Source organism: Prionailurus bengalensis, chromosome B1 (genome assembly GCF_016509475.1).
Source record: "Prionailurus bengalensis isolate Pbe53 chromosome B1, Fcat_Pben_1.1_paternal_pri, whole genome shotgun sequence".
NCBI lineage: Eukaryota > Metazoa > Chordata > Mammalia > Carnivora > Felidae > Prionailurus > Prionailurus bengalensis.
This window is the reverse complement of record NC_057344.1, coordinates 190,216,333-190,241,375: the sequence shown is the minus strand read 5'-3', so window position 1 is coordinate 190,241,375 and position 25,043 is coordinate 190,216,333. Positions and strand designations below refer to the sequence as shown.

General features: G+C 38.3%; 1 protein-coding gene across 14 annotated transcripts in view; it reads left to right on the top strand.

Annotated features, from left to right (window-relative positions):
* SLIT2 (slit guidance ligand 2) overlaps positions 1-25,043 on the top strand; it is a 374,605-nt gene that overhangs the window by 325,646 nt on the left and 23,916 nt on the right. For 8 of the 14 annotated variants that reach the window (XM_043553678.1, XM_043553645.1, XM_043553621.1 and 5 more), the window contains 3 exons: positions 2,768-2,794; positions 18,545-18,638; positions 24,894-25,031. In XM_043553678.1, the coding sequence (XP_043409613.1) occupies positions 2,768-2,794; positions 18,545-18,638; positions 24,894-25,031 (259 nt within the window). The remainder of the gene's footprint in view (positions 1-2,767; positions 2,795-18,544; positions 18,639-24,893; positions 25,032-25,043) is intronic. The other 6 variants (XM_043553720.1, XM_043553701.1, XM_043553709.1 and 3 more) reach the window with 1 other exon arrangement.

Genomic DNA, 25,043 nt, shown 5'->3' with positions numbered 1-25,043 from the left:
ATTACTTGTGTCACACCTCAGAGAGTTGCCAATGGCCTGCATGTACAGACAGATCCTGGGGCCCTTGGAGCTACCCTGAGAATTTGTTTGAGTTTTCTTGGCTGAGCTAACTTAGACTTGAACAAGAAGCCCGATGTTTGCACTAAAATCTGTTACCTAGTACCTTCTTAGGAGAGAGAAGTTCTGTTTTCCTCTCATTGTTCTAATCATTATCTTAAGGGCTTAATTTTGGAAGCCTCTTGAAACTAACCTCCACTTGACCAGGCTAAACTGGACCTAAGCATTTCAAGCACATTTGGATTAGCCAGTGTGCTCCTGAGCACAGAGACCAAGAATTTATCTATATGCCCTGATGAAAACCGAGGCTTGAAAGCACTTTGTATTCAGGTTCTTAGACGCCTTTTTTATGATAATTTACAGAAGGTGGCAAACTCTTCTCAGTTGGTTTGGAGAGGGGTCCACCGGCTTTGGCTTTAGATTTGCTGTATCTTATTTCTTACCCATTTCCTTTGATTCTTCACCTTACCTTCTCTCCCAAGCTTCCTTCCTGTACCTTCTCCTCTTGATCACGTTTTCTCCATCCTAAGTGATGCAGTTCACTGCAACTTCCTCTAGAAGTGTTATGAAGCCTCATTTTCCCCGTGTCAGATCTCTTTTTATGAAACACATCAAAAAACCCCAAAGTTTAGCAAAACCACTTTTTAGCCAAGATGTGATATCTATAAAGGCCATCATGTGGGAACCTGCCATGACTATCTGTCCAGAATCACGGTTCTCAACAAGAACTGAGACTCTTAGATGTTTTTAGTCATAGCTATTGCAAATACTGGTTTGCCTTAATTTGGGCAAAGAATTAACAAAAATACTGAACTCAGTAGAAAGCTCACAGTGTACAAAACATGGAGATATTACCACTGTCACTGGGCTGGGTCTTGGGGACAACAAGGAGTTTGACAGTTGGCATTAGAGCAGATATCTAAACTGGGCACATACTCACCCATTAGCTGTAGTATTTTGGTCCACATGTGAAATGAGCTCATTTACAAAATATCAAGCAACCATCTGCAGATTTTGAAACGAGTGGCACATAAGTGGCCTTTAATTATAGGAAGTATAAATTGGACTCTAGAGTTTCATATCACACTTCATCCAAGCCTGCAGTTAGGGAGGATTTTTTTTTAATAATGTGGCTATATTGTTTCAGATTTAAGTTTGGAATCTGATTAATGAGTATGAGACCTGGGAAGAGAAACCGTGCTGTGCTCAGGGAATATAATCATGTTGTCATTGTTTAAAAATCACTCAAGTCAGAAGTTGCTTTTCTGTTTGGAGATGTTTTACTCTGTACCCCCAGAGGCAAACAATGAGAAAGTGAACCGGTTAGTAGGAACAAATAAAACTTCATGGGAAAAGGTTGTAAATTATTATGGTGAAAGGTTTTACCTTTGGCACCTGTGTCAAGACTCAGAAATGGACATCACGTTGCTAACGGAGGAAATTCAAAGACCCGAAAGCAGTCTGACAGAGAACTTACTATGTGATAGGTAGGCTGTACTATAGAATGAACTGCCATTGGGAAATTAAATTTATTTAAGCCCTTGTGACCAAAACACCACAGTAAATAGTGATTGATTTATTAGAGGAGAAAACTCTCCGTTCTTCCCTGCTGCAGGGATTGACAACATAATTTTTAAGGGTCAGTATTGTTCTTTATTATCTAATCTTTGCAATACTTTCCCCACCTGGGTTACCAAAACTATTCTTTTCTACCTAACTCAAGCCATCCTCTGCCCTTCTAGTTGCATAATATGACTGTTGCTTGCTAGTATTTTTCAGAGGATTAGTTTTTGGAAATTTTAATTCACTGTAATTTTAAATTAAATGTTAAGGATTTTAAATTTAAATTCTAAGGATTCAGGAAGTAGGACTCTGGAATAATTAAATAATTTAAAAATTCAGTCTGGGATGTTAATTTCAGCTTGCAAAATTGTTTTTGTTTTTAATCATTATTATATCCTTCCTAAAAAGAGTGCATATCTTGGAGGTATATTTTTATGGAATTCCTCAAGTTATAAATTAGAAAGTATATTAGCTCAAAACCTAGAAAAAATGAAAATTGTGTATATAGCATCCCTGCAAAGCTGAAAAACTTGACACTTATTCTCAAGCTCTGGTATGAACTTAGTTGTTTGAATCGAAAAATATGTTTTCGCATGTTTCCTAAGAGTCAGAACCTTGGGTCAGCTACGTCAAGACTATGCTTCCTAACACTATTCTCATGGGACCATATACAAAGATGACACAAAGTTGGTCTCAGTCTAAACCATGGTATTACTTAATGGAATGACATCAGTTCAGGAAATGAAAGCTTCCATACAAATTGGGCATGTAAGGACTTAGAAAGTATTTTGTGGAAAATATTCAGACCATTTTAGCTTTTCCATTTTGTGCCATTATTTCTTCATTTTCCAAACCTCCGATGCCCACACACAAACCATGAAGTGCACGTCTTAAAAAGTAAACCTGCTGGTTGTTAAATGAACTCGTTGACATGCAGACCTCTCGCTGCCTGGGATGGCATTTACCTTCTGCCTCCTTTACTCCATGTTTGTGCGTGTGGCCCTGCCGTAGGTAAGAAATCTGAGCCTTGCTTTAGTTTGCTCTCACCCTTGGCTTCTCTGTTAATGCCGCACATTGGCTTCGTGTGCTCTGCTGTTGTACTGCAATGTAAAAAGTCTTTTGTCTCTTCTGTCTTTGTCGCTGCCAGCTGCTAATCTGAATGAGGTGGAAAAAGGTTAGTTGCCTTTTAAGTCTACTATGATTTTCATTTTAGTTTCCCTTTTTTCTTTTAAAGCTACACAGATGTTATTGTGTGTACACGGTAAAAAGACTGTTGACAAAATCTGAAACCAGTATCTCAAATCAGTCATTCAGATCCTTGCCATACACATAGCTATGCCAAACACTGTAAAAAGGGCATCTGAAGTGCACTTTACCAATTTCCAGAAGGCTCTGAAATTCTCTGGGAAGAAGGGGTGGCTAAAAAGAAAGATGAATGTTTTCTACTTCCTACTTGTCTGTATGCTTTGACTCTTTAAAGATACCACAAACATGAATTACTTTTACAATGAAAAACATAGGTCATTCAGTACAGAGATAGGGTGTAGATATAAAAATTTTTTAATACTGGGAATTTTCCCATGACATTAAACTAACACCTTTAGTAATTTGAAACATGTAAAATACTGGAAGATGTTTGTATTTATTAAAACATTTTATGAAATAAATATTACAAAGCCCAAGAGGTTGATTTTGAGAGTCACATTGTCAAACACAGTATAAAATGTCATAACTACTAGGCAGTATTTTTAAAGCATAAAAAGACCTATATCTAATCATAGACATCAATATGGTCCAAATAGATCCCCCAAAACATCAGGGCCCAGGAAAGGAAATCCTAGAGTAATTAGGGTGATAGGCATTTCTGGAGAATTATCATGAAATCTTTGTGAAATTTTAGCTTAAAGATTCAGAATTATTACTAATAACATAGGATTTTTACTCATTCAGCTGATTGGACGTTTTCAAGTGTCATGTGTAGGCACAGTGTCCTAAAAGCACAATATGTGCTTGTCTTGACATTTCTGATTATATGTGAAACATTTGCAGTAGGATGATAGGGCTAATAACATAGAATGCATTAAATAGCAGCTCTCTTTGTCTCTGCTTGCTAAGGACTCCATTGTTTTTTCTGTTGCATTATTCAGGTGATATGCTGTGTTTGGTCACTTACTCTTACTACGTACAGAGTTAAGTTGAAAAACATGAAAAAAAAATGGCTTAATATTTTAGAATGTTAAAATATAGCCTGTGCAGTTCTCTGAAGATTAACGAATCCAATAACATCCTTGATCAGATGTCATCTTTTCTTTTTAAAAGTACTAAAGTAATTGGTGGTCTGGGGCAGGGATGTTTAATGTTTGCTTCTATCTCAGAGTAATAATAGCAATTGTTCTGTTATAGGAATATACCATAAATAGTTATATATACTCTCAGGAACAAGGTTGGCAGTGTGATAGTATTTTAAATCACCATGTGGTTTCCTATGTTGACTAAATTTCATGCTTATGTTTATAAAAGATGCCTTCTCTTTCCAAGAATCTCCTGCTGAGTGAATTTGCTTTGAAAAGCACTCAAACTTTGCTCTATTTTTTACCCCAACACTTCACAAGAAATTAAATTTCAACTTCTTTATAGCAGACAGCAACTTTCTTAAATAAAAAGAAGCTCCATAATTAGGTGACATATTGTTAATTGAAAAGAACGCTGTAGATGTGAACAATAAAAATTTAAGCTATAACTTGTATAAAAGATGAGAAAACACTTACCTGAGGATGCACACCTTATAAGTAGGGATCTGAATGCAAACCAATGTCTAACTGACCCCAAGGCATGCACTGGGATTTGGGGTGGGGAGGCTTCCACTGGAATCAATTCCTTAGTATCTGCTGCTATCTTCCAGGCCTGGAACCATTTCCCATCACTCAGTGGCTCTGCCTAATTGTTTGTGATAAACAAGCTTTTCTTCTGCTGTCTCTTCAGTTCTCTGTACATAAGTATCTTTCATGTGCATTTGAAAAGAATAAAGCTGTAGCCACAAAATTCAAATGAAGGCAAACAATCTATTTTATCTACAAGTTAAAAAAAAAAAAAAAGACAGTGCCTAATCAATGCCTGAAAACTATTTCCCCTGATTTTTAGGCTACCTCCTTCCATATAAGGCTGGTGGGGTACTGATGAATTTTTGTAGCTAAGGGGAAAAGTTCAGATTTCTTATCCTTATAGTTAATATTATCAACTCTGGGATCTCTGGCTGTTTTTTTTTGTTTTTTTGTTTTTTTTTTTTTTTTCCTGGGAAACAAGGATAATGACATCTGTCCCACCTCACATCCATGCCTGAGAATAACATGGAAGAATGTATGGAACAACACCTTACAGTGTTAAATATCTATACTCCAGAAACCTCAGGGGCTGCCATTCCTAATGGCATTAAGAATCCTTAAGGGAATTTTGATAAAGAAATTCCTACCTAAAATAGATTATATGCATAATATATTCTTACCATATTTTCAGTACTATCTTTCTTTCTTTTTTTTTTTTTCAACTCTTTCTCTATATACATTACATGATTTGGTTAGTTTCTGCATTACAAAATTTACATGTTCTTTACATACCTCTATATTTTCTGATCTACACAATTTGTGTATTACTTTATTTTTTATTTTTATTTATTTATTTTTTAATATAATTTATTGTTTGGGGGTAGACTCCTGTGATTCATCGCTTACATACAATACCCAGTGCTCATCCCAACAAGTGCCCTCCTCAATGTTTATAGCACTTCTTTCAACAATAGCCAAATTATGGAAAGAGCCCAAATGTCCATCAACTGATGAATGGATAAAGTACTATCTTCAAATTATTATTTTGTAATTCTGTTTTCCATGCACATTTCAAATGGAAAAACTTCAGAAATAAGTCTCTGGTTCTCTTTACCCACTTGACTTGAAGTATAAGGAAATAATGAATGCTGAAGAGCTCTTGGACTTGACTGGGTTTTTTTTCTTTTTTTTTTAGGTTTTGTTATATTTTTTAAATTTTTATGATCCTTAATAATAGTGATTGCCTGTTATTAATTCTGCCTCAAGATGTTTAAGGTCTTTGTTTCAAGATCAATATAGTTGCAATCATGCTTGCAGTCTGTTTTTTGTTTGTTGGGTGGTTTTTGTTGGTTTTTTGTTTTGTTTTGTTTTTGTTTTTTGGTTCTCTTATTTCATCTTATTTTATTTTTAATTTTTTTCTTTCACTATTTTTTTTAGTGTAATTTATTGTCAGGTTGACTAACATACAGTGTGTACAACGTGCTCTTGGTTTGGGGCGTCAATTCCCGTTATTCTGCAGTCTGTTTTAATAGAGAGAATGCTCTGGCAGCCTAACAAGATTGTGTGGTTTGCTTTCATCTTCCTGCCTTTCAACACCAGGTCCTACTTGCTCTTTAGTTAGTAGGCAAGGCCCACTGAGCCCAAAACAACAGTTTAACTTAACCAAGCCTTATTCAATCTAATTTGGATTTATTTATCTTGAATATAAGTGTTAAATATTTCTAAGGTTTCAGTAGTTGTTGGGATTGGCCACATTATTTGACACCAGTGTTCTAAAGAGGAAGTACTGAAAAATACCTCCTTTTCTGTTTATTTTCAGGGGAGGTAAATTTTTCATTTTAAAAACTCAAAAGATGTTTAAAAATACCTTATGCTGGACACTGTGCTAAGCACCAAATGTGACTTTTTTAAATGCATAAAACATCTACTAGGCAAACTCTTTAGCTTTGATTCTGTACTTCAAGTTCAAATTGGGTCAGTTATTTCACCAGTACAAAGCCATCATCTCTCATAGCCCAAGAAAGTGGACAGCATAATATGGTTGCTTTACTAGTTGATAAGTGAAGATAATCTTTTTCCGAATGAAGACTAATCAAACTTTCTGGCAAACAAAACATTATGGAGCAACCCCTTTCGTATTATTTAGAACAAAAGCGAGAACAGAAGATGATTTTCCTTGTTTGAAATATCTTATCCAAATGTATATTTTCCTGAGCCTTCCTACTTTGAAGTATGATTCACTTTATCTCATGATGTTACTTTGTGGCAATGTATCCCTTCTGCCCATGGTCCATTTTGCACACCTTTTGCACTCAGAGGACATTTATCAGTGACTATTGGATCTTCAAGAATTCACAACCCCTCAAGATCTTTTCATTATATTTCTGTACAAACCAGTGGATTTAATTAAGTTTAGAGAAGTGGGAATGATCTGAGTACCTTATTCATCATATTTTAGAGGTCAATGGACTTTCTAATTGATAGGACAGATTTCAGTATAGTGAGCACAAATAAGAAAGCATCATATTATTAAAAAGGATCCTCAGGAAGAGTTGGCTCTTTGAAAAAAATAAGAAGAAATAACAGCACACTCTTAGTGATGAATACAGTCAATTATTACCATCACCATTGATAAGGATACTGAATATTCAGATCAGAGACTGGGCATCTGTTCATGTTAATATGCTCTGGTGCCTGGGATTATAACCTTGAGCAGAAGATGTAACAAAGAGAGCTGGACTGGTTCTGCAAAAGAGGAGAAAATAGAAATGTTTTTCCTGCAGGTGTAGTTCAATTAACAGGTCCTGGGATGACTCCCAGAATCCCATCAACTGTGTCCACCCTCTTCTCAGTTTATCCATCTCCTTGCTACACTGAAAGATCTGTAAGAGGAGAGAGAATGTGTTTTTTTTTTTTTAATAGGAATAAAGAACAAATGGGAAATATACAAAATTTTATAGGAATTGGATGGAATTTTAAAATTTTGGTAATGAGAAACATTCAGATCCTTTTATCTTCCCTTTCTCAAACAAGTCACTTAAGTACTGACACTCACACTCCTACCATTCCTGAGTTCATCCTGTCTGTTTCCAATTGGAACCGTCATTATTTGGCAGATGAGATTATACAGATACCAGAGAGTCCAGCAGGCTGTGCATCCAGTCCCGCCTGCAAAAGCAATCCCTCAGGCTGGGATCTCAGAACACAAACCTGCTACTGATTTTCCTTATTCTCTGCTCTGCCTTAGGTTGTTCTTCATATCTCTGGGTCTCCTTCATTAATGTGTTTAAAGGTTTTTGTTGTTGTTGTTTGTTTGTTTGTTTTCCCTTGCGGCACTTGGGTGGCTCAGTTGGTTGAGCGCCAGACTTCGGCTCAGGTCATGATCTCACCGTTCATGGGTTTGAGCCCCGCATCAGGCTCTGTGCTGACAGCTCAGAGCCTGGAGCCTGTTTCAGATTCTGTTTCTGCCTCTCCCTGTCTGCCCCTCCCCCGTTCTCACTCTGTCTCTGTGTGTCTCTCTCTTTCAAAAATAAACATTAAAAAAAATTAAAGTTTTTTTTTCCCTTGAAAAGCAATCAAATAAGTGCCATCTTTCACATTTTTTGGCAGCCATCGAGCATCTAGTTTGTGCCAGGCAACTTGCAGGTTACTGTTTTGGATACCTTCCCTTGCTGCACCAGTTCAAATAAGATAAAATGATCACCAATCATTCAGGATTTTCCTGAGCCAAGCAAGAACTCGAAATGCAAATATTTGAACAATGATGCGCTTGACCCCCCAAAACTCTGTGTCCTGGGGATTCTATAAGGAATTCAACTAGATTTCCTCCCCTGTCACAAGTATATGTGACAGTGTCATAACAGATTAAGTTTAACACCAGAATTCTGGTTCAGTTATTCAGATTGCTGTCATAAGTTCCTTTGCTATTATTGTCAATATTAATGATCCTTTTGCATTTAAAAAAAAAAAACTCGTTTGGTAAGAATTTATAAATAGGAACAAGAACAGCCTGCAGTTGCAGCCCCAGAACCCTCCTCTCCCCCTTCATACACCCAGGATTCCCAGAACGGACTCTGAGATTGTTTTTTCTGTCTCAGAGAAAAAAGAAACTAAATCTGATTATGTTAGCAAAAAACTAGCAACGGTTAAGTGTTCCAGCAATGCTGTGTACCCATATCTAAAACTGTTTTTCTTGTAGACATCCTCAACCTGCATTTATAACCCATAATTTAACTTTTGAAAATAGAAACGAGATACTTAATAATTCAAATGTACTTTTTCCTATTGCTTTATTGGTATAAAACGGAAATGTTTTTTGAAGTTTATTTATTTATTTTGAGAGAGAGAGAGTGCGAGCAGGGGAAGGGTCGAGAGAGAGGGAGAATTTCAAGCAGGCTCCATGCTGCCAGCGCAGAGCCTGACCCTGGGCCCAAACCCACAAAACTGAGATCATGACCTGAGCTGAAATCAAGAGTCAGATGCTCAACCAACTGAGCCATCCAGGTGCCCCTAAAACAGATGAATAGTTTGGGGGCACCTGGGTGGCTCAGTTGGTTGCGTGTCTGACTTCCACTCAGGTAATAATCTCATAGTTCATGAGTTCGAGCCCCGCGTCAGGCTCTGTGCTGGCAGCTAGGAACCTGGAGCCTGCTTCAGATTCTGTGTCCCCATTTCTCTGCCCCTTCACTGCTCATGCTGTGTCTCTCTCTGTCTCTAAAAGATGAATAAACTTTAAAAAAACAATTTTTTTAAACAGATGAATATTTTAGGCAGAGTGAGTTGAAGTTGAAAAATTTCAGAAATCCTAATCCAGGGACCAAATAACCAACCTTGTTTCTGCTCAGTGGTCCTTGAGGTATGAACAAGCCTAGGTGACACCTGCTGCTGCCCAGATTTCTTGGCAGGCAGACGTCAACTAATTGTACCCCCTACCCCTCCCACCCCGATAACTCTTCAAAAATGTCTTCTTAGTTTACTTTACCAAGACGAAAAATCCCATCAGGGGTACTAATAAATTGGGGACTGTGTAGTAAAGTTTTTAATCCAGTTTCTAAGCCAGGATGCTATCCATATTTTTTAAGTCATTTTTTGAAAAATTATCTATTTTTGAGAGAGAATGCACAAGCAGGGAAGGGGGCAGAGAGGGAGGGAGAGAAACAATCGGGCTCTCCGCAGAGCCTGACATAGGGTTTGATCCCACCAACCAGAACCATGAGATCATGACCTGAGCCAAAATCAAGAGTCAGATGTGTAACCAAATGAGCCACCCAGGTGCCCCCAGTATGCTGTCCATATTTTAGTCACTAAATGAAACCCAAGGAATACTGGAAAACTAGGAGTCTTTTTTTCTTCTGTAATTTTTCCAGATTGTAACTTCTCCAGAGTAAGGACTTTATCATGCATTATCATGCATGTCCTTGAATCATTTGGTGGGTCTATCTCAAAATATTTCTTCTCAACATTTTATTATGAAAATTATTAAACCAAAGCAGCTTTGTATTTTGGTAAAATAAGAAATTCTCACACCAGAGTACATGTAAACTAATCCAATTATTAGTGGTTGATTTCCTTTTACACTAGTCTTATTAGTTTCAGGAAACATTAATGTTAACTCCCACGAACTATATAGTATCTTCACTATTCATTGATTTGCCAAAGAATCACTATGGATAAAATTTTTCAACAATGTCATGAGTTAAACCAGTATTTTTTAAGAAAAGGCATGTTTAAGAAATTTGAACGTGTGGGGGAAATGTAAATTATGATTAGTGACAAGATTCAACACAGGCATCCTCCACTTATCATGAGCTTTGATGTCTTTGACATAATTTAATAAAAAAACATTATTTTTAAGTAATAATAATATAGATACTTGGTAGTTATTATTAGTTGTTGCTGTCATTCAAAGTTCAAGCCCATCTCCCAATTCGTTGTAAAGTTGATGAAATAAGACATTGGACTCACTTTTCTCCCTCTCTACAAACACAGTAGTTTGGGATTCCCTTGGCCCTTGTCACCTTTAATACCCTAAAAGGAGGAGAATCTTCATTACCATATGGGCAGCCTTCCCTGTTAGCGAGACCCTAACTGATAACACCAGTTCCGCTTGGAGAGAGACCCAAGGAACTGGTCCAAATTCACCCAGACACAGTGCTTTGCAGGGAGACTTCCAGCCCTGCAGCAAATGTGGAGCCCACTTACTCTGCTGTGTTCTGCTGGACCCTGACTCTTTTGCAGTGGAGAGGTCATGGTCGTGGGTTACTCCCTCTCCTCGTGCATCACTTATTCCAGAATCTGTTAGAGTATCTCAGAGACCTAAAAGAAAATTTTAGGACAAGGAGAGGACAGCCACATGAAATGAAATAGGAATGCAAAAAGATATGAGTCAAAATAAAAAATGAAATATGGCATAAATTGAAAGTTTTATCCCCACTATAATTCTCTAATAATTTAGCATTTACCACCTATATTGGTTTGCTGTTACTGCTGTAACAAAGTACCACATAGTGGGTGGCTTAAACAACAGAAATTTAGTGACTCATGGTTTTGGAGGCTAGAAATCTGAAATTAAGGTGTCTGCAGGGTTGGTTCCTTTTGACCGTTCTGAGGGAACAATCCATGTGGGCCTTTCTCCTTGGCCCGTGGGGTCATCTTCTCCCTGTGTCTCTTCAATCTTTCCTTATGCCATGTTTCTTTCTTATAAGAACATCAGCCATAATGGATTAGGGCCCACCCTAATGATTTCATTTTAACTTCATTATCTCTGCAAAGATCCTATCTCTAAATAAGATCACATTCTGAGCTACTGGAGTATTCCAACATATCTTTTTTAGGAGACAGAGAGAGGGGACACAAATTAACCCATAACACCACATCACTATATTTTAAACTCCTGATTTTGCCCCCAGAAAACCTGGTCATTTCAAGTGTTCTCTATGTCACTGAAAAGTACTTCCAAAAATATACATACCGGAAACCTAGAAGTCTGAGATGACTCCCTCTCTCTCCCCTACTCACATCCAATCCATCACAAATTCTCATAAATTCTGCTTCCCAAACATCTCTCCAGGCCGTCCATCACATCTACTGCCACCTAAGTGCAAGTTGAATCATCTGTCATGTCCATTTTTATCTGCCCTTTTGTGGTCCATCCTTCACTGGAACCAGAATGTTCTTTTTAAAGTGCAGGTATCATCTGGCCATCCTCCAACTTAAAAACCCTTCAGTGGTACCCACTGCACGTTCTACCACATGGCCCCTGCCGGCCTCTGTGACCTCTTCTGGTGCCTTGTTTTCCCAGATTCACTCCCACTCTTTCAGAGCTGAGATTTTCCATGAATACAACCTCCTACACAGAGCCTCTCCCCTGCTCTTCACTCTCCCCTCCCAGTGTGAATTCTTTAAAAACACTTCCCACATGGTCATTCCCCCTCCTAAAGCACCATGACATCTTCCACTTGGCCTTCATCACACCAGCAATCTTATAGCTACTTTGAAATTATTGACTAACATCTCTCTCCTCTTCCTCTCGTGTATAATCTCCATGAGAATAGGAATATAATTTTGTTGCTATTGTAATAGTTCACCCTTTTACTCCTAGCATTAGCACGGGCATTTCTTTTTTTATTTTTTTTTAATGTTGAATTTTGAGAGAGAGAGAGAGAGACAGAGACAGAGACAGTGCAACCAGGAGAGGGCAGAGAGAGGGAGACACAGAATCCAAAGTAGGCTCCAGGCTCTGAGCTGTCTTCACAGAGCCGATGCGGGGCTCAAACTCACGAACCATGAGATCACCACCTGAGCTGAAGCCGGATGCTTAACCAACTGAGCCACCCAGGCGCCCCTTAACACCGGTCTCTATACAAAGATGCCAGAAGTATAAATGAAGATAAAAGGAAGGGCTCCTGGTGTTCAAGAAGGAAGGAACATTAAAATCAGCTACATTCATAGATCTAAAATGAAGCAGGGGGCAAGGCTGACTGCAGGTACCCTTTCCCATAACAACCATCAAAGTGCATTGAGATTTCTGCCTCATTTCAATAAGATCACGAAATCACAACCTCAGAGGGCTCAGAGCACATACTGACACTTTGTTTTCACCACTGAATGCAATATGTTTTGAGCAGCTAACTTGCTACCTGCATTATCCATCTCTGTAGAAGCATTTTTCTTTTTGTGTGTGTGTGAGATTGTTTTAGAGCCACAGTTGACCTTGCACAATTTCAATTCCAGAAGATCATTTTACCAATGAAGAATTGGGGCCCAGAACAATAAAATAGTTCACTTTCCTGCAGCCAGACCACTGTCTTATACTGAGTAAGTTGTGGAAGGCCATTCCAAGCAATAACTCAGCGACCCAAATTTCATCTCGCCCATTAAGAGTACTTACTCCCCGGTATCTCTTTATGCTGGCTCACTGCTCACTCCAAACAGAGCATCAATTCTGATGATCTTGCTTCTAGTGTTCCACTACAAGGTGACCATAACATTTATCATTCAAATGAAGTCATCTGTGTGAGTGCATGGGGACACTGTTGGTAATTACCTTGAGACAACGGGTATCAACCAGGACCGTCCTAAGTAAGCCAGGATATGTGGTCACATTACCACTACATCAAATTCTTCAGAAAAACCACATCTACAGGTGTTCAGTAAGTAGTGATTATATTTCCTCCTCGAGAGTGGGCTTTGAGGGGAGTGGGCATCACTCCTGCCTTGATCCCTTGCAGCTCATACTAGTAGAGCTGTAGAACCTGGCCATTTGCAACCCCACTCTCACCCACACGGACCTGATAGACACAATCAGGAAGAAGCAATCCAAGAACTAGATGTCATCTTCTTACAAAAAAGACACCTGTTTACAGTATTTTTTAAAATTTTTTTTTAATGTTTATTTATTTTTGACAGAGAGAGAGAGAGAGACAGAGCATGAGCAGGGGAGGGGCAGAGAGAGAGGGAGACACAGAATCCAAAGCAGGCTCCAGGCACTGAGCTGTCAGCACAGAGTCCAACGCGGGGCTTGAACCCACAGACTGCGAGATCATGACCTGAGCTGAAGTCGGACACAACCTACTGAGCCACCCAGGCGCCCCTTAGATACAGTGTTTTTTTATTCACAAGTTATAGCACTTCATTCACTAACCTCTGTTTCTCTGAAGAAATAATGATAGGTTTCCTGGATGACCATTCTCCACTTCTTCTCCAAAACGTAGATATCACATGGACACACACACACACACACACACACACACATCCCTTTTTAAATTCTCTCTCTCTCAGGGCACCTGGGTGGCTCAATAGATAAAGAGTCTGACTTTGGTTCAGTTCATTATCTTGTGGTTTGTGAGTTCAAGCCCCGCATCAGGCTCTGTACTGATAGCTCAAAGCCTAAGCCTGTTTCGGATTCTGTGTCTCCCTCTCTCTCTGCTCCTTCCCTGCTCACGCTGCCTCTCTCTCTCTCTCTCTCTCTCTCTCTCTCTCTCAAGAATAAACATTAAAAACATTTTTTTAACTCTCTTTCTCTCTCACACACACACACAAAGCCTAAAATTGCAAGCATAAAGCAATTTAATTTACTCATCTGATTAGAAGTGAAATCATAAATGCCAGGCAACCATTTTGTTCCACACTATTGCTTTGTCACTTGGGACTTTTAAGGGTACATACCTGAAAGCAAATAAAAAATCGGATTTCCTAGGATTTAGCAGAGTAGATTGGAGCCAAATTATGGAGTCAATGTTTGTCTAGACCCCTGTATCTTGAGGGATTCATGGGTACTGAAATTTAACCAGTATGCAACTACATTGCCCTTAACCACCCCAGTGAGCTGACATATCTTTCCTACTTCCATGTTAAAAACATAAAGACCCGCTTACAGGATAACAGATTATAACATTAACTATGTGTAGTACAATAAAGAATGTTTCCACCTTTCCTTATCACCTCATATTTTATCATCTCAGGAAGAAAGGTAGCCATTGATGATATTATATCAGGCAGGCCCTGGAGCATCAAAAAAGCAAATACAGTTACCTTATTTTCCATTATTTTTCCCTGATTTTTTCACTAATTTGATACTAGCTCTGGCTACACATAGAAAGAAGGAAGGGAAAGGAAAGGAAAGGAAAGGAAAGGAAAGGAAAGGAAAGGAAAGGAAGAAAAAGAAAAGAAAAGAAAAAAAGAAAGAAAGGAAGAAAGAAAGAAAGAAAGAAAAGAAAGAAAGAAAGAAAGAAAGAAAGAAAGAAAGAAAGAAAGAAAGAAAGAAAAAGAAAAGAAATACAGGGAAAGAAAGAGAAAGAGAGAAGGAAATACAGAGAAAGAAAGAAAGAAAGAAAGAAAGAAAGAAAGAAAGAAAGAAAATGAAAAGAAATACAGGGAAAGAAAGAGAAAGAGAGAAGGAAATACAGGGAAAGAAATAAAGAAAGAAAGAAAGAAAGAAAGAAAGAAAGAAAGAAAGAAAGAAAGAAAGAAAGAAGGAAATACAGGGAAAGAAAGAAAAGAAAGAAAGAAAAAGAAAGAAAAGAAAGAGAAGGAAGGAAGGAAGGAAGGAAGGGAGGAAGGAAGGAAGGAAGGAAGGGGCAGGCATAATGTTCACTCAATACTGTAAGTTTTAGGAGAAATTTTCAATAGTAACTAAAAGCATATGAGTGAACTAATGTTAGTGCATTTTATTTCTGTTCTTCCTGGAGAACGAATGCAGCTTTCAAATATCCAACTTTTCTTTACTGGTTGAGAAGTAGATCTAAACTTGTACATTTGTCTGTGGAGCTTGCTACAATTCCCATCTTATGCTCAGTTCTTGAGTTTCACCTCTGTGGGACAGTATTTGAACTTTAAAACTACCTTCACTCCAACACAGCAGAATCCAATATAATTTGAAAAAAATAAATAGTCCAATGAAAACATTTAATATTTGGCCAGAGGGAAGTTAAAGTCATGCTTAAAGGAAAGTCATAAGTACTTATTATTAATTATGGGTGACTAATTATTACCCATTGAACAGAAAATTGTCTAAATGCTAAATTGAAGTCCAAGTTGAATATAGGTCAACAAGATAGCACTCTTATCTTAAAAAGCATGTATCTTTTTTCAATAACTATTATTTTAGTGCGTCATAACATCATACTTTATAGATAGGAAGGCAAATATGCCAAGAATACTGCTCTCGGTGCTCTTACAGTCAAAGAAAGGAAATGAGGTAAACACCAGTAATATCCAGCACATCCAAAACCATACAGCCCTGTGCCCTTTCCTTATTAAATGGTTGTCAGGAACATTAAGGAACTCCATATTTATACAGTGTTTGAAACTATCTGGCACACAGCAGTAAACACTGTATAAATATTTATTGTCAATAAGTAAATTCATACAATAGATGTGCCATAAGATAGGCACAGGCAAACATGAAATATAAAAATTGTAGATAGCTAACAAACTCATAAAGAGGGGACATATAATGGATGGAAAAATTGACAACAGAACTTATTAAAGTTACTAAAACCAAAGGAAACACCATTAGCCCAGACCTGGAGTTGAGATAAATTCGTAAAATCATAATAGACACCGGAGACAAGAGTATAGGTTGCAAAATTTGGCTTTAAAAGTGAGTGATGGAATATAATATTTGTTAGTATTGGTGACACTTAAAGGGAGACAGATCCTTTTAGAAGTAATCAGCCCATCTTCACCAGAATCAAATGTGTAGTTATGTATTGGTCACAAAGAACTATCATACACAAGTTTAGCAATGATTAATACTGCTGCTGTGCTGTTCTTAGAAGATAGATTCCTTGCAAATTAAGGAACATTTCACATGGGTATAGCTTTTCACATTCAAATTAGCATGTTTTGCCTTAAAGCTGTTAATTAGAGAATGGCCAGTCTGTTTAGCCAGCAGTGTCTTACAGCCATCTCCTTTCTTATTCCTTTCCACATCAAGTTTATGGAGAAACACCTGGTAGAGGAGAAAGGGTCAAGTCTAATTTCTTCTCTTAAGAGATGAATTTCTCTTTGTAAATCCTTATGAACTGTGGTATAAGTCAGCTTGATCAGATTGGATTGAGTTGGGTTGGAGTGGATCTAAGTGACTAAGAAATCAAACATTTCCCCTTTTATAATTTTTAAAGCAATTTCTTACTGAGTATTGAATGGAAAACAATATATATATATATATATATATATATATATATAATATATATTTTATGGTCAATATACAATATACACTTATTATATATATCTTATATGGTCCCTCTCTATCATCAGTTACTACAACCTACCTTATCTATAGATTACTATAAACAACCTGTATCCAACCAAATAGGTTTGATTGGAAAATTCAAAATTATTTCCTCATGGTAGGCTGATAAATTATAATGAATAAATTCCATCAAGACGTATTACTTAAAATAATACTAACTGAAAGTGAAAAGCTTTATATAAACCCTGTTTAAAAGTAGCTCATCATTTATATGTTGTTAAAAACTTTTTGTATCACAAATCTAGAGACACAGACAACTTTCTTACAAAGAAGAAATCTATGAGACTTTCAATGTAATTAGTTCATTTTAAGAGACAGAAAAAAAACTAACTTATCATACACCAAATTGACGTAATAACTGACTACATTTATATATTTGCATCATGGATACAGATTCTTGAATATGCCACATTGAGTTGCTAAGCAACTCTTTCTACCAGTTAGCAAAGTTTTTCCTTAAAAGGATAGTCTTATAACAAAGGAATGTGTGTAAACTCCTGGTTTTTAAACAATGCTGTTCAAATCCACACGCTTTGAATGAATGAAAGTTCTAATAGTTTCTTGGAAATGAATAGCTGTCTGGATGTGTCACTATATTCATTCACTTGTCGCATATAACACAATTAAAAAGTGACTTAGAGGTAAGGTAGAAAAGGAGATGACTTTTAAATTTTGTATCTTTCTAGTTATTTATTATCTCCCACAGTGATTGGGAAAGTCTCACCAAAAATCATTATTTAGCCAAATATATCTGAAAATAAGATACGACCATATTATTTATATCCGAAGAAATTTCTTAAGAGATTCGCAGGCATGCAATTCACCATAAAGTGTCTAGAATCTGCATGGTTATGCTTTTAGCTCTCATTTATTGATAAAATTTGTTCTTTATGATTTAACTGATACTCTGTCCAGATTGGTTCTCCTTTTGCTTTTTTCTCAGTGGATATAACTAAGGAGTAGTCTATTAGCCGTTGCAATTAAGTCATAAGAGAGAAACAACATCTTTTTCTTCCAGACTTTATGAGACTTTGGAGACTATGAAGATATGAGGATTAGTTTTCCAAACATAAAACCACAGAACGGGCCAGACATAAAGGGGTACATACCAAATGAGTCTATTTATGTCACATTCAGAAACAGGCACAACTCATGTTTGGTCCTGTTAGGACAGTGGTTACTCACCTTGGGGTCAGGTCTCTGGGATGCTGGTAAATGGTATGTTTCTGGATGTGGATGCTGGTTACGTTAGTGGGTTCAGGATGTGAATATTTGTTAGCTATTCATTTATCCTTTGGGTATATGCTATACCTCAGTAAAAAGTCCGAATTAATTTTTTTAACGTTTATTCACTTTTGAGAGACAGACAGATAGAGTATGAGTGGGGGAGGAGCAGAGAGAAAGGGAGACACAGAATCCGAAGCAGGTTCCAGACTCTGAGCTGTCAGCACAAAGCCCGACGCGGGGCTGGAACTCAGGAACCATGAGATCATGACCCGAGCCGAAGTTGGATGCTTAACCGACTGAGCCACCCAGGCGCCCCTAAAAAGTCCAAATTAAAACAAATGAAACAACAGAAAATGAAAAGCATTCAGATTTCCTTTTTCTCATTCCAACAGTGTGTTCTAAAGGGGCTCATATTAGTTACAAATCACAATAGTTGTGTTATCCCAAATCCTGACTGTGTAGCAGCATAACCAGCCCTTTGGATCTTCTGCTTCCGTATCTTGTGATTTATTTTTTCCCCAGTCACAAGCTGTGCTAACCTCTGAGGCCCCTGACAGCCTGCTGGCGGGAAGCCTGTTAACCTTTGTCTGTGAACTAACACCGTTTGCCATGTTAACAGGCGAGTTGTGTGAGGAGAAGCTGGACTTCTGTGCCCAGGACCTGAACCCCTGCCAGCATGACTCCAAGTGCATCCTGATGCCAAAGGGATTCAAGTAAGTCAGAGGCTGCCTCGGGGCTCCCGGTGGGGTGGGGGTGGGGGGTTCTTCAGGAACCTGTTTCTTCACCTTCTTTTCAGGACCTTGCTTCACACCTTTGCTGGGGATGAAAGGAACTACTCTCCAGTGTCAGTGGGATTTTTATAAATGCTGATATACAACATGGACTTTTTTTTTTTTTTTTAGTACGCTAAAGAAAATGAAAGAGAGCATTTCCTTTCATTCCATGGCTCTTCCTGGGAAGTCACGTATGAAATAAATTAGCCTTTGACTGTGTTTACTTAAATGTATTTGAAGGCCACGTAAGGGGAACCTGGGTGACTCAGTCGGTTAAGTGTCTTGAGTCTTGATTTCAGCTCAGGTCATGGTCTCACAGTTCCTGAGTTCAAGCCCTACATTGGGCTGCACACTGATGGCACAGAGCTTGCTTCGGATTTTCTCTCTGTCCCTCCCCCACTTGTGCTCACACGCTCTCTCTCTCTCTCTCTCTCTCTCTCTCAAAATAAACGAAACTTAAAACTATTGAAGGACAAATAAATTTGTAGTATCTACTAGGCACTTTATTATCTGAATGTAAGTTGGTGGTAAATAGGGACTTTAATGTAACCGAAGTTTCTTTGGTCTGTAACAATTCTTAACTCTCCAAGGTGAGGAAGATGGAGGGAACCTTATGTCCCAGGTTGCCCTGGGACAGTTCCAGTTTATGCCTGTTGTCTTAGCATAATTATTAATAGCCCCTCTTTCACCTTACATTTGCCTTCTGTGGGATGATAAAGCATACAGTCACTGTAGATAGAGGGCTCCCTCAAGTGAACTCAGAACTTCAAAATTGCTTCTTTTTCCTCCTCAGTAATCTTCCTGAAATATGTTCGGTGTCAGATTAAATTATTTCTTTGCTACAATCCTGAAATAGTTTAAGGGCCTATCAATAGTAAGGTTCTCTTCTTAGAGCTGACAGTGGTTTAGAGATCATCTGGTCCGAATTCATTTTAAACATGAGGAAACCATGGTCCAGACAGGTTGGTGGCTGTCCAAAGATCTCAAGGTTATTCATTGGCAGAGGTGGGAGCTAGGTCTTACATTTCCCAGTTGGATGATTTTTCTAATATAGGTTACCTCTAAGAAGTTTTGTAGTTGATTAACATTACAGATGGTTTGTTATAGAAGATACGCTGGATTCTCAGGAATGAGACAGCTGGGTTCAAGAGTTGAGCTGTGCTTACATCAGACAATCAACAAATAGGATTATTTGTTCTTTTGCCCACTATGTATTGGGTACCTGCCATGGCACAGGGTGCCCATGTTATGTTATACAGCGTTTTTTTTTTAAGTTTATTTATTTTGAGAGAGAGGGAGAGAGTGAGGCAGGGGAGAGAGGCAGGGAGAGGGGGAGAGAGAATCCCAAGCAGGCTCCGCACTGTGAGCACAGAGCCCAATGCGGGACTCAAACTCATGAACCATGAGATCATGATCTGAGCCAAAGTCGAGAGCCAGACACTTAACTGACTGAGCCATACACACACCCCCGTTATATAGTGTTTTATAGCTACTCACATTCACATACTTTCTCTTCTCAGTGAAATGACTCAAGCTTAATTGCCATAGGATTCAAAGAATTAAAAATTACTCAGGTCGGGGACAATTTTGTAAGAGAAGATGGGAGGTGAGCTGGATTTCTAACAGTTTGATACTTGTCCACAGATTATCAGACATTCCGAGTTGAATGGGAGATAGGGTCAGTATCTCCAGAACCCCTGCCTTTCAAAAATCAATCTGAATAAAATGTTTATGCTCGTTTTAGTTACAGAATATTTTTTACTCAATTTGTTCAAAATTTTATTATTATTATTATTTATTTTAGAGAGAGAGAGAGAGTAAGCAGGGGAGGGGGCAGAGGGAGAGAAAGAGGGAATCTTAAGCAGGCTCCACACTCAATGCAAAGCCCAACATGGGACTCAGTCCCACAACCCTGGGATCCATGACCTGAGCCAAAATCAAGAGTTGGACTCTCGGGGTGCCTGGGTGGCTCAGTTGGTTGAGCATCTGACTTCAGTTCAGGTCACGATCTCATGGTTCGTGGGTTCAAGCCCCATGTCTGGCTCTGTGCTGACAGCTCAGAGCCTGGAGCCTGCTTTGGAATCTCTGTCTCCCTCTCTTTCTGCCCCTGCCCTGTTCATGCTGCCTTTCTCTCTATGTCAAAAATAAATAAACATTAAAAAAAATTTTTTTAAAGAGTCAGATGCTCAACCAACTGAGACACCAGTTTCCTTGAATATTTTTTTTTTTATTTTTTTTAAGTAAGCTTCATGTCCGACTTGGGGCTTGAACTCACAACCCTGAGATCAGGAGTCACATGCTCTACCCAACTGAGCCAGCCAGGTACCCCTAAAATTTTAGAATATACAAACACAGTTTTAGCTATAGCACCTGCTGATTCCATTTGATACCTTGTTGAAAAAGAAAATAGTATCTTTGAATTCTACTTTTCATTATATTTTAGTTTACAATCCCATGCAAAAAAAACAGGCGTCTTCTTGAAATCTTTACTGATACAAAATGCTTCATTGCATTTTGTTCACCCAAGTACTGTATGTCAATTACTTTAACTCCTAATGCCTTTGATCTGCCCACAGTTAAATTTGGCAAATTGAAAATCCACCACTTACATAACAAATATCCTTTCTCAGAGAAATTCACCAGTCAGGGAAGTGGTTTTCTAGAACTGTTTATCTGCCACACAGGTTTCACAGGGCTTTGTGCATTGTGATTGTAAGATAAAGTGTTAGTGAGACTTAATGGAAACCACTAAAAAATGAGGGAGTTTGTCTTTAAAAGACTACTCCTTAATTCAATATCTTCTATTACTGTCGATTAAATTACACGCTCAGAAGTGCATCCTCCTGCATCATGGGTTAGCTGATTTGGGAACCTATTGTTTTCAGCAGTAATTTGTGAGCTTGTTTTATGGCTGTATGTAGTTTAGCAGAAAGCAGGTGACGTCACAGTGTGTGCGATCACTCCCATATTATAAATAATTGCAGGGGGGTGGGAGGGAGGGGAGGGTGGGTGATGGGTATTGAGGAGGGTACCTTTTGGGATGAGCACTGGGTGTTGTATAGAAACCAATTTGACAATAAACTTCATATATTGGAAAAAAAATAATTGCACATTGTCACGAAGGGAGTTGCAAAAAGAAAATGGGCTTAGAAACCAAAAGGACACGAAGTGCTAAAGAAAATCTCTATTGACAAATGTTGTTTGGACAAACTGTACTGTTAACTTCAAATTCATTTTCTTACTACTAAGCTAACAGCTGGTTTTACTTTTCTTGCTTTATTATATACCTCATAAATCTCCTAAATTGCTTTGAGATATTTTTAGACCATCATATGCCATAAGCAGTATTTTCAAGCATGCATCTTCCTTAGTCAGCTTTTGGGCTTCTAAACAGTATATTTTAGGGCGCCCGGCTAGCTCAGTCGGTAGAGCATGAGACTCTTAAACAGTATATTTTATAGTCTTTGCTTTCTTCCTCACTCCTTGGCAGATAATAGAGTTGAGGGAATGTGATAGGTTTTATTGATAATACAAACCTTAAGGAATTCTTAATTAAATATTTTCTTTTGTTTTGAAATTTGATCTGAGGAGCAAAAGAAAGACAAAAAAAAATGTTGGTCATAACGTGACTCCAAGTTCTAATGGGCTTGAAAAATAGTATTTGTAGAGAAGAGAATATGAAACAGCTCTTAGCCACTGGTGGTGAATGTGTGGTTCTCTTATCTTTTACTTTGATTTCTTTTCTCAGATAAATAATTCAGAGTGTTTCAAAGCATTTCTTCTTTCTTTTAATGCCTGGCATTTCAGCGGGTCTGCTCACATTAACATTGATGGAAGCTCTCTTCTCAGACTTTGTCCATCTATTTGAGAATGTATATGGCCACTTAGGATCCATTTAACTTCAGACTTGTTGTTTACTTTGCTTTGTTAGGATTTAGCATTAAAACCACTGGCTCTAGAGCAAGCATGCTTCCTCAGTGAGCTCATTTTATTTTCCTAATTTATACATGCGGAGCTGAAAGTCTGTTCTCCTTAGAGGGTATATACCCCCATGTATTTAAATTCATCAGCCCTCCAGTAACACTTAAATCCTGATTTTGCATTTTCAGAGAAAACCCTCAGTGTTCAGTAATGTCCACATTCACTTGGGCATTTTTAATTATCCTCATTCATTTACATCCTAATGGCTTTAAAATCAAAAACTGGAACATTAGTAAAGAGTAAACCACAAAGACTTTTATAGAATTATTAAGACTTAATAGAATTATTTTTTAAATACTTGCCATTTATTGATCATGCATTATATATTAAACACCATAGTGATTCTTTTATAGTGTTTTTATTTAAGCATAATGTTTTTATTTAAGCTTTTAACAAACCTGTGAGGTGGAAATTATTTTGTACTGTGTATGTTACAGATGAAGACATGAACACTTAGGAAGCTTAAGTAAGTTAGTCAAGATTGTGTACATGTAAGGATGACGCCAGACTACAAACCCAGTTCTAACTGCAACATCGGAATTCTACAAAGCTAAATAAGCCATAGTTTCCTGGTTTATTTGTTTTTTAAAGTCAGTGAGCCCTCTCTTAAACCCAAAACAGAAATACTCATGGAAGCCCAATGTGTGAAACTAAGGAATCACAACAAGAGGGTGTTGGGGGAGAGGGGAGAGGGGAGGGAAACAGGAAACTGCCAATAGCCTCCTTCCCTTCAGGGGTCCCTTTTCGCCCCTCAAAGCACAGATTGAAAAGCACTGCACACGCCATGCTACTTTCTCCACAGGCAACGATAAAGTATTTCATCCTTCAGTGGTGAGAAATCCAGGCTCTCTTGTCAGATTGCTTGGGTTTAGTACCTTGGCTGTGGCAGTTACAAGTCGAGTGCCCTTGGGTAAATCCCTTAACCAGTTTGTCTGTTAGTTTTCTCACCTGTCATGTGAGGTAGTGGTGATACTGCTGTCACAGGATCGTGGAGAAGGATTCCGTGAATCCACATATGCAAAGTGGTTAGAACAGGGCATAGCACCTAGGAAGTGCTCAGAGAACACCACGTGTACGCATGATGGTTCTTCATCAATGCAGCTGAGACCCATCCTTCCCCGGGGCCACCAGAGTGAACAAACAAGCTGAAAGCTATCCATGGAATTGGCCCCTGGATTTTTTTTTATCAGTTTCCCTGTCCTGCTCCACTAGGTCAGCCAACCTCTGCCATAATGATTGTCTGGATTCATTATGAATTAAGGTTTCCAATGCTGACTTTTTTTTTTTCATAAAATACTATTTGATTCCAATACATCCATTCTCTTTTTTCTTTTATTTAAATTATATCTATATCTATTTGTAGATATAGATAGATATAGAGATAGATAGAGATATAAATATAGATATAGATATAGATTTAGAGAGAGAGAATGAGAGCACGAGCAGGGTAGTGGCAGAGAGAGAGACAGAGACAGAGAATCCCAAGCAGGCTCTGCACCATCAGCACAGAGCCCGACATGGGGCTCGATCTCAAGGAGCTGTGAGATCATGACCAGAGCTGAAACCAAGAGTTATACCCTTAACCGACTAAGCCACCCAGCCTCCCCAATACATCCATTCTCTATTGGGAAACAAAAATGTTAATTATTTTAAAATGTGTTTAATATTTTTGGTAAATTTTATAACATAGCACTTCCATTGTCTCAACTGTTCAAAGGAGTTAGAGCAAATGAAAATAGAGGACACTCTAAGCAAAAATAGTCAGGGTGGAGGGAGGGAGGGGAGAGGGGATGGAGGAGAGAAGGAGGGAGAAGATGGGAAGATGGAGGAGAGGGGAGGGACGGAAGAAAGCAAACAAGATGGGGGGAGGAGAGAAGGAAGGAGGGACACCTGCACATTTGCATCCTCATTTGGTTCATGGATGCTTACTAATTATCACCATTCTGACAGATCCCAGGGAGAAAACGTGGAATAACTGTTTTCTAGGGATCTGTTAATTTGGGGGCTCGATGCGCCTGTTCTATATAAGTTTTGAGTGTTTTGTTTTAGTTTTAATGTACTTTCATTGAAGTTTAGTTGACAAACACTGCTACCTTAGTTCCAGGTGTACTAAGTTTTCTAAAGATAGAGGCCTTTTTTCCTAGATGAAATGCAACTGTTTTGCTTACCTTGGCTCAGTTCAGTTCGAAACTGTTTACCTACTTGTTCAAACAGATGTGACTGCACACCAGGATACATAGGCGAGCACTGCGACATTGACTTTGATGACTGCCAAGATAACAAATGCAAAAACGGAGCCCACTGCACAGATGCCGTGAATGGCTATACGTGCATCTGCCCCGAAGGCTACAGGTAAAAGTAGAA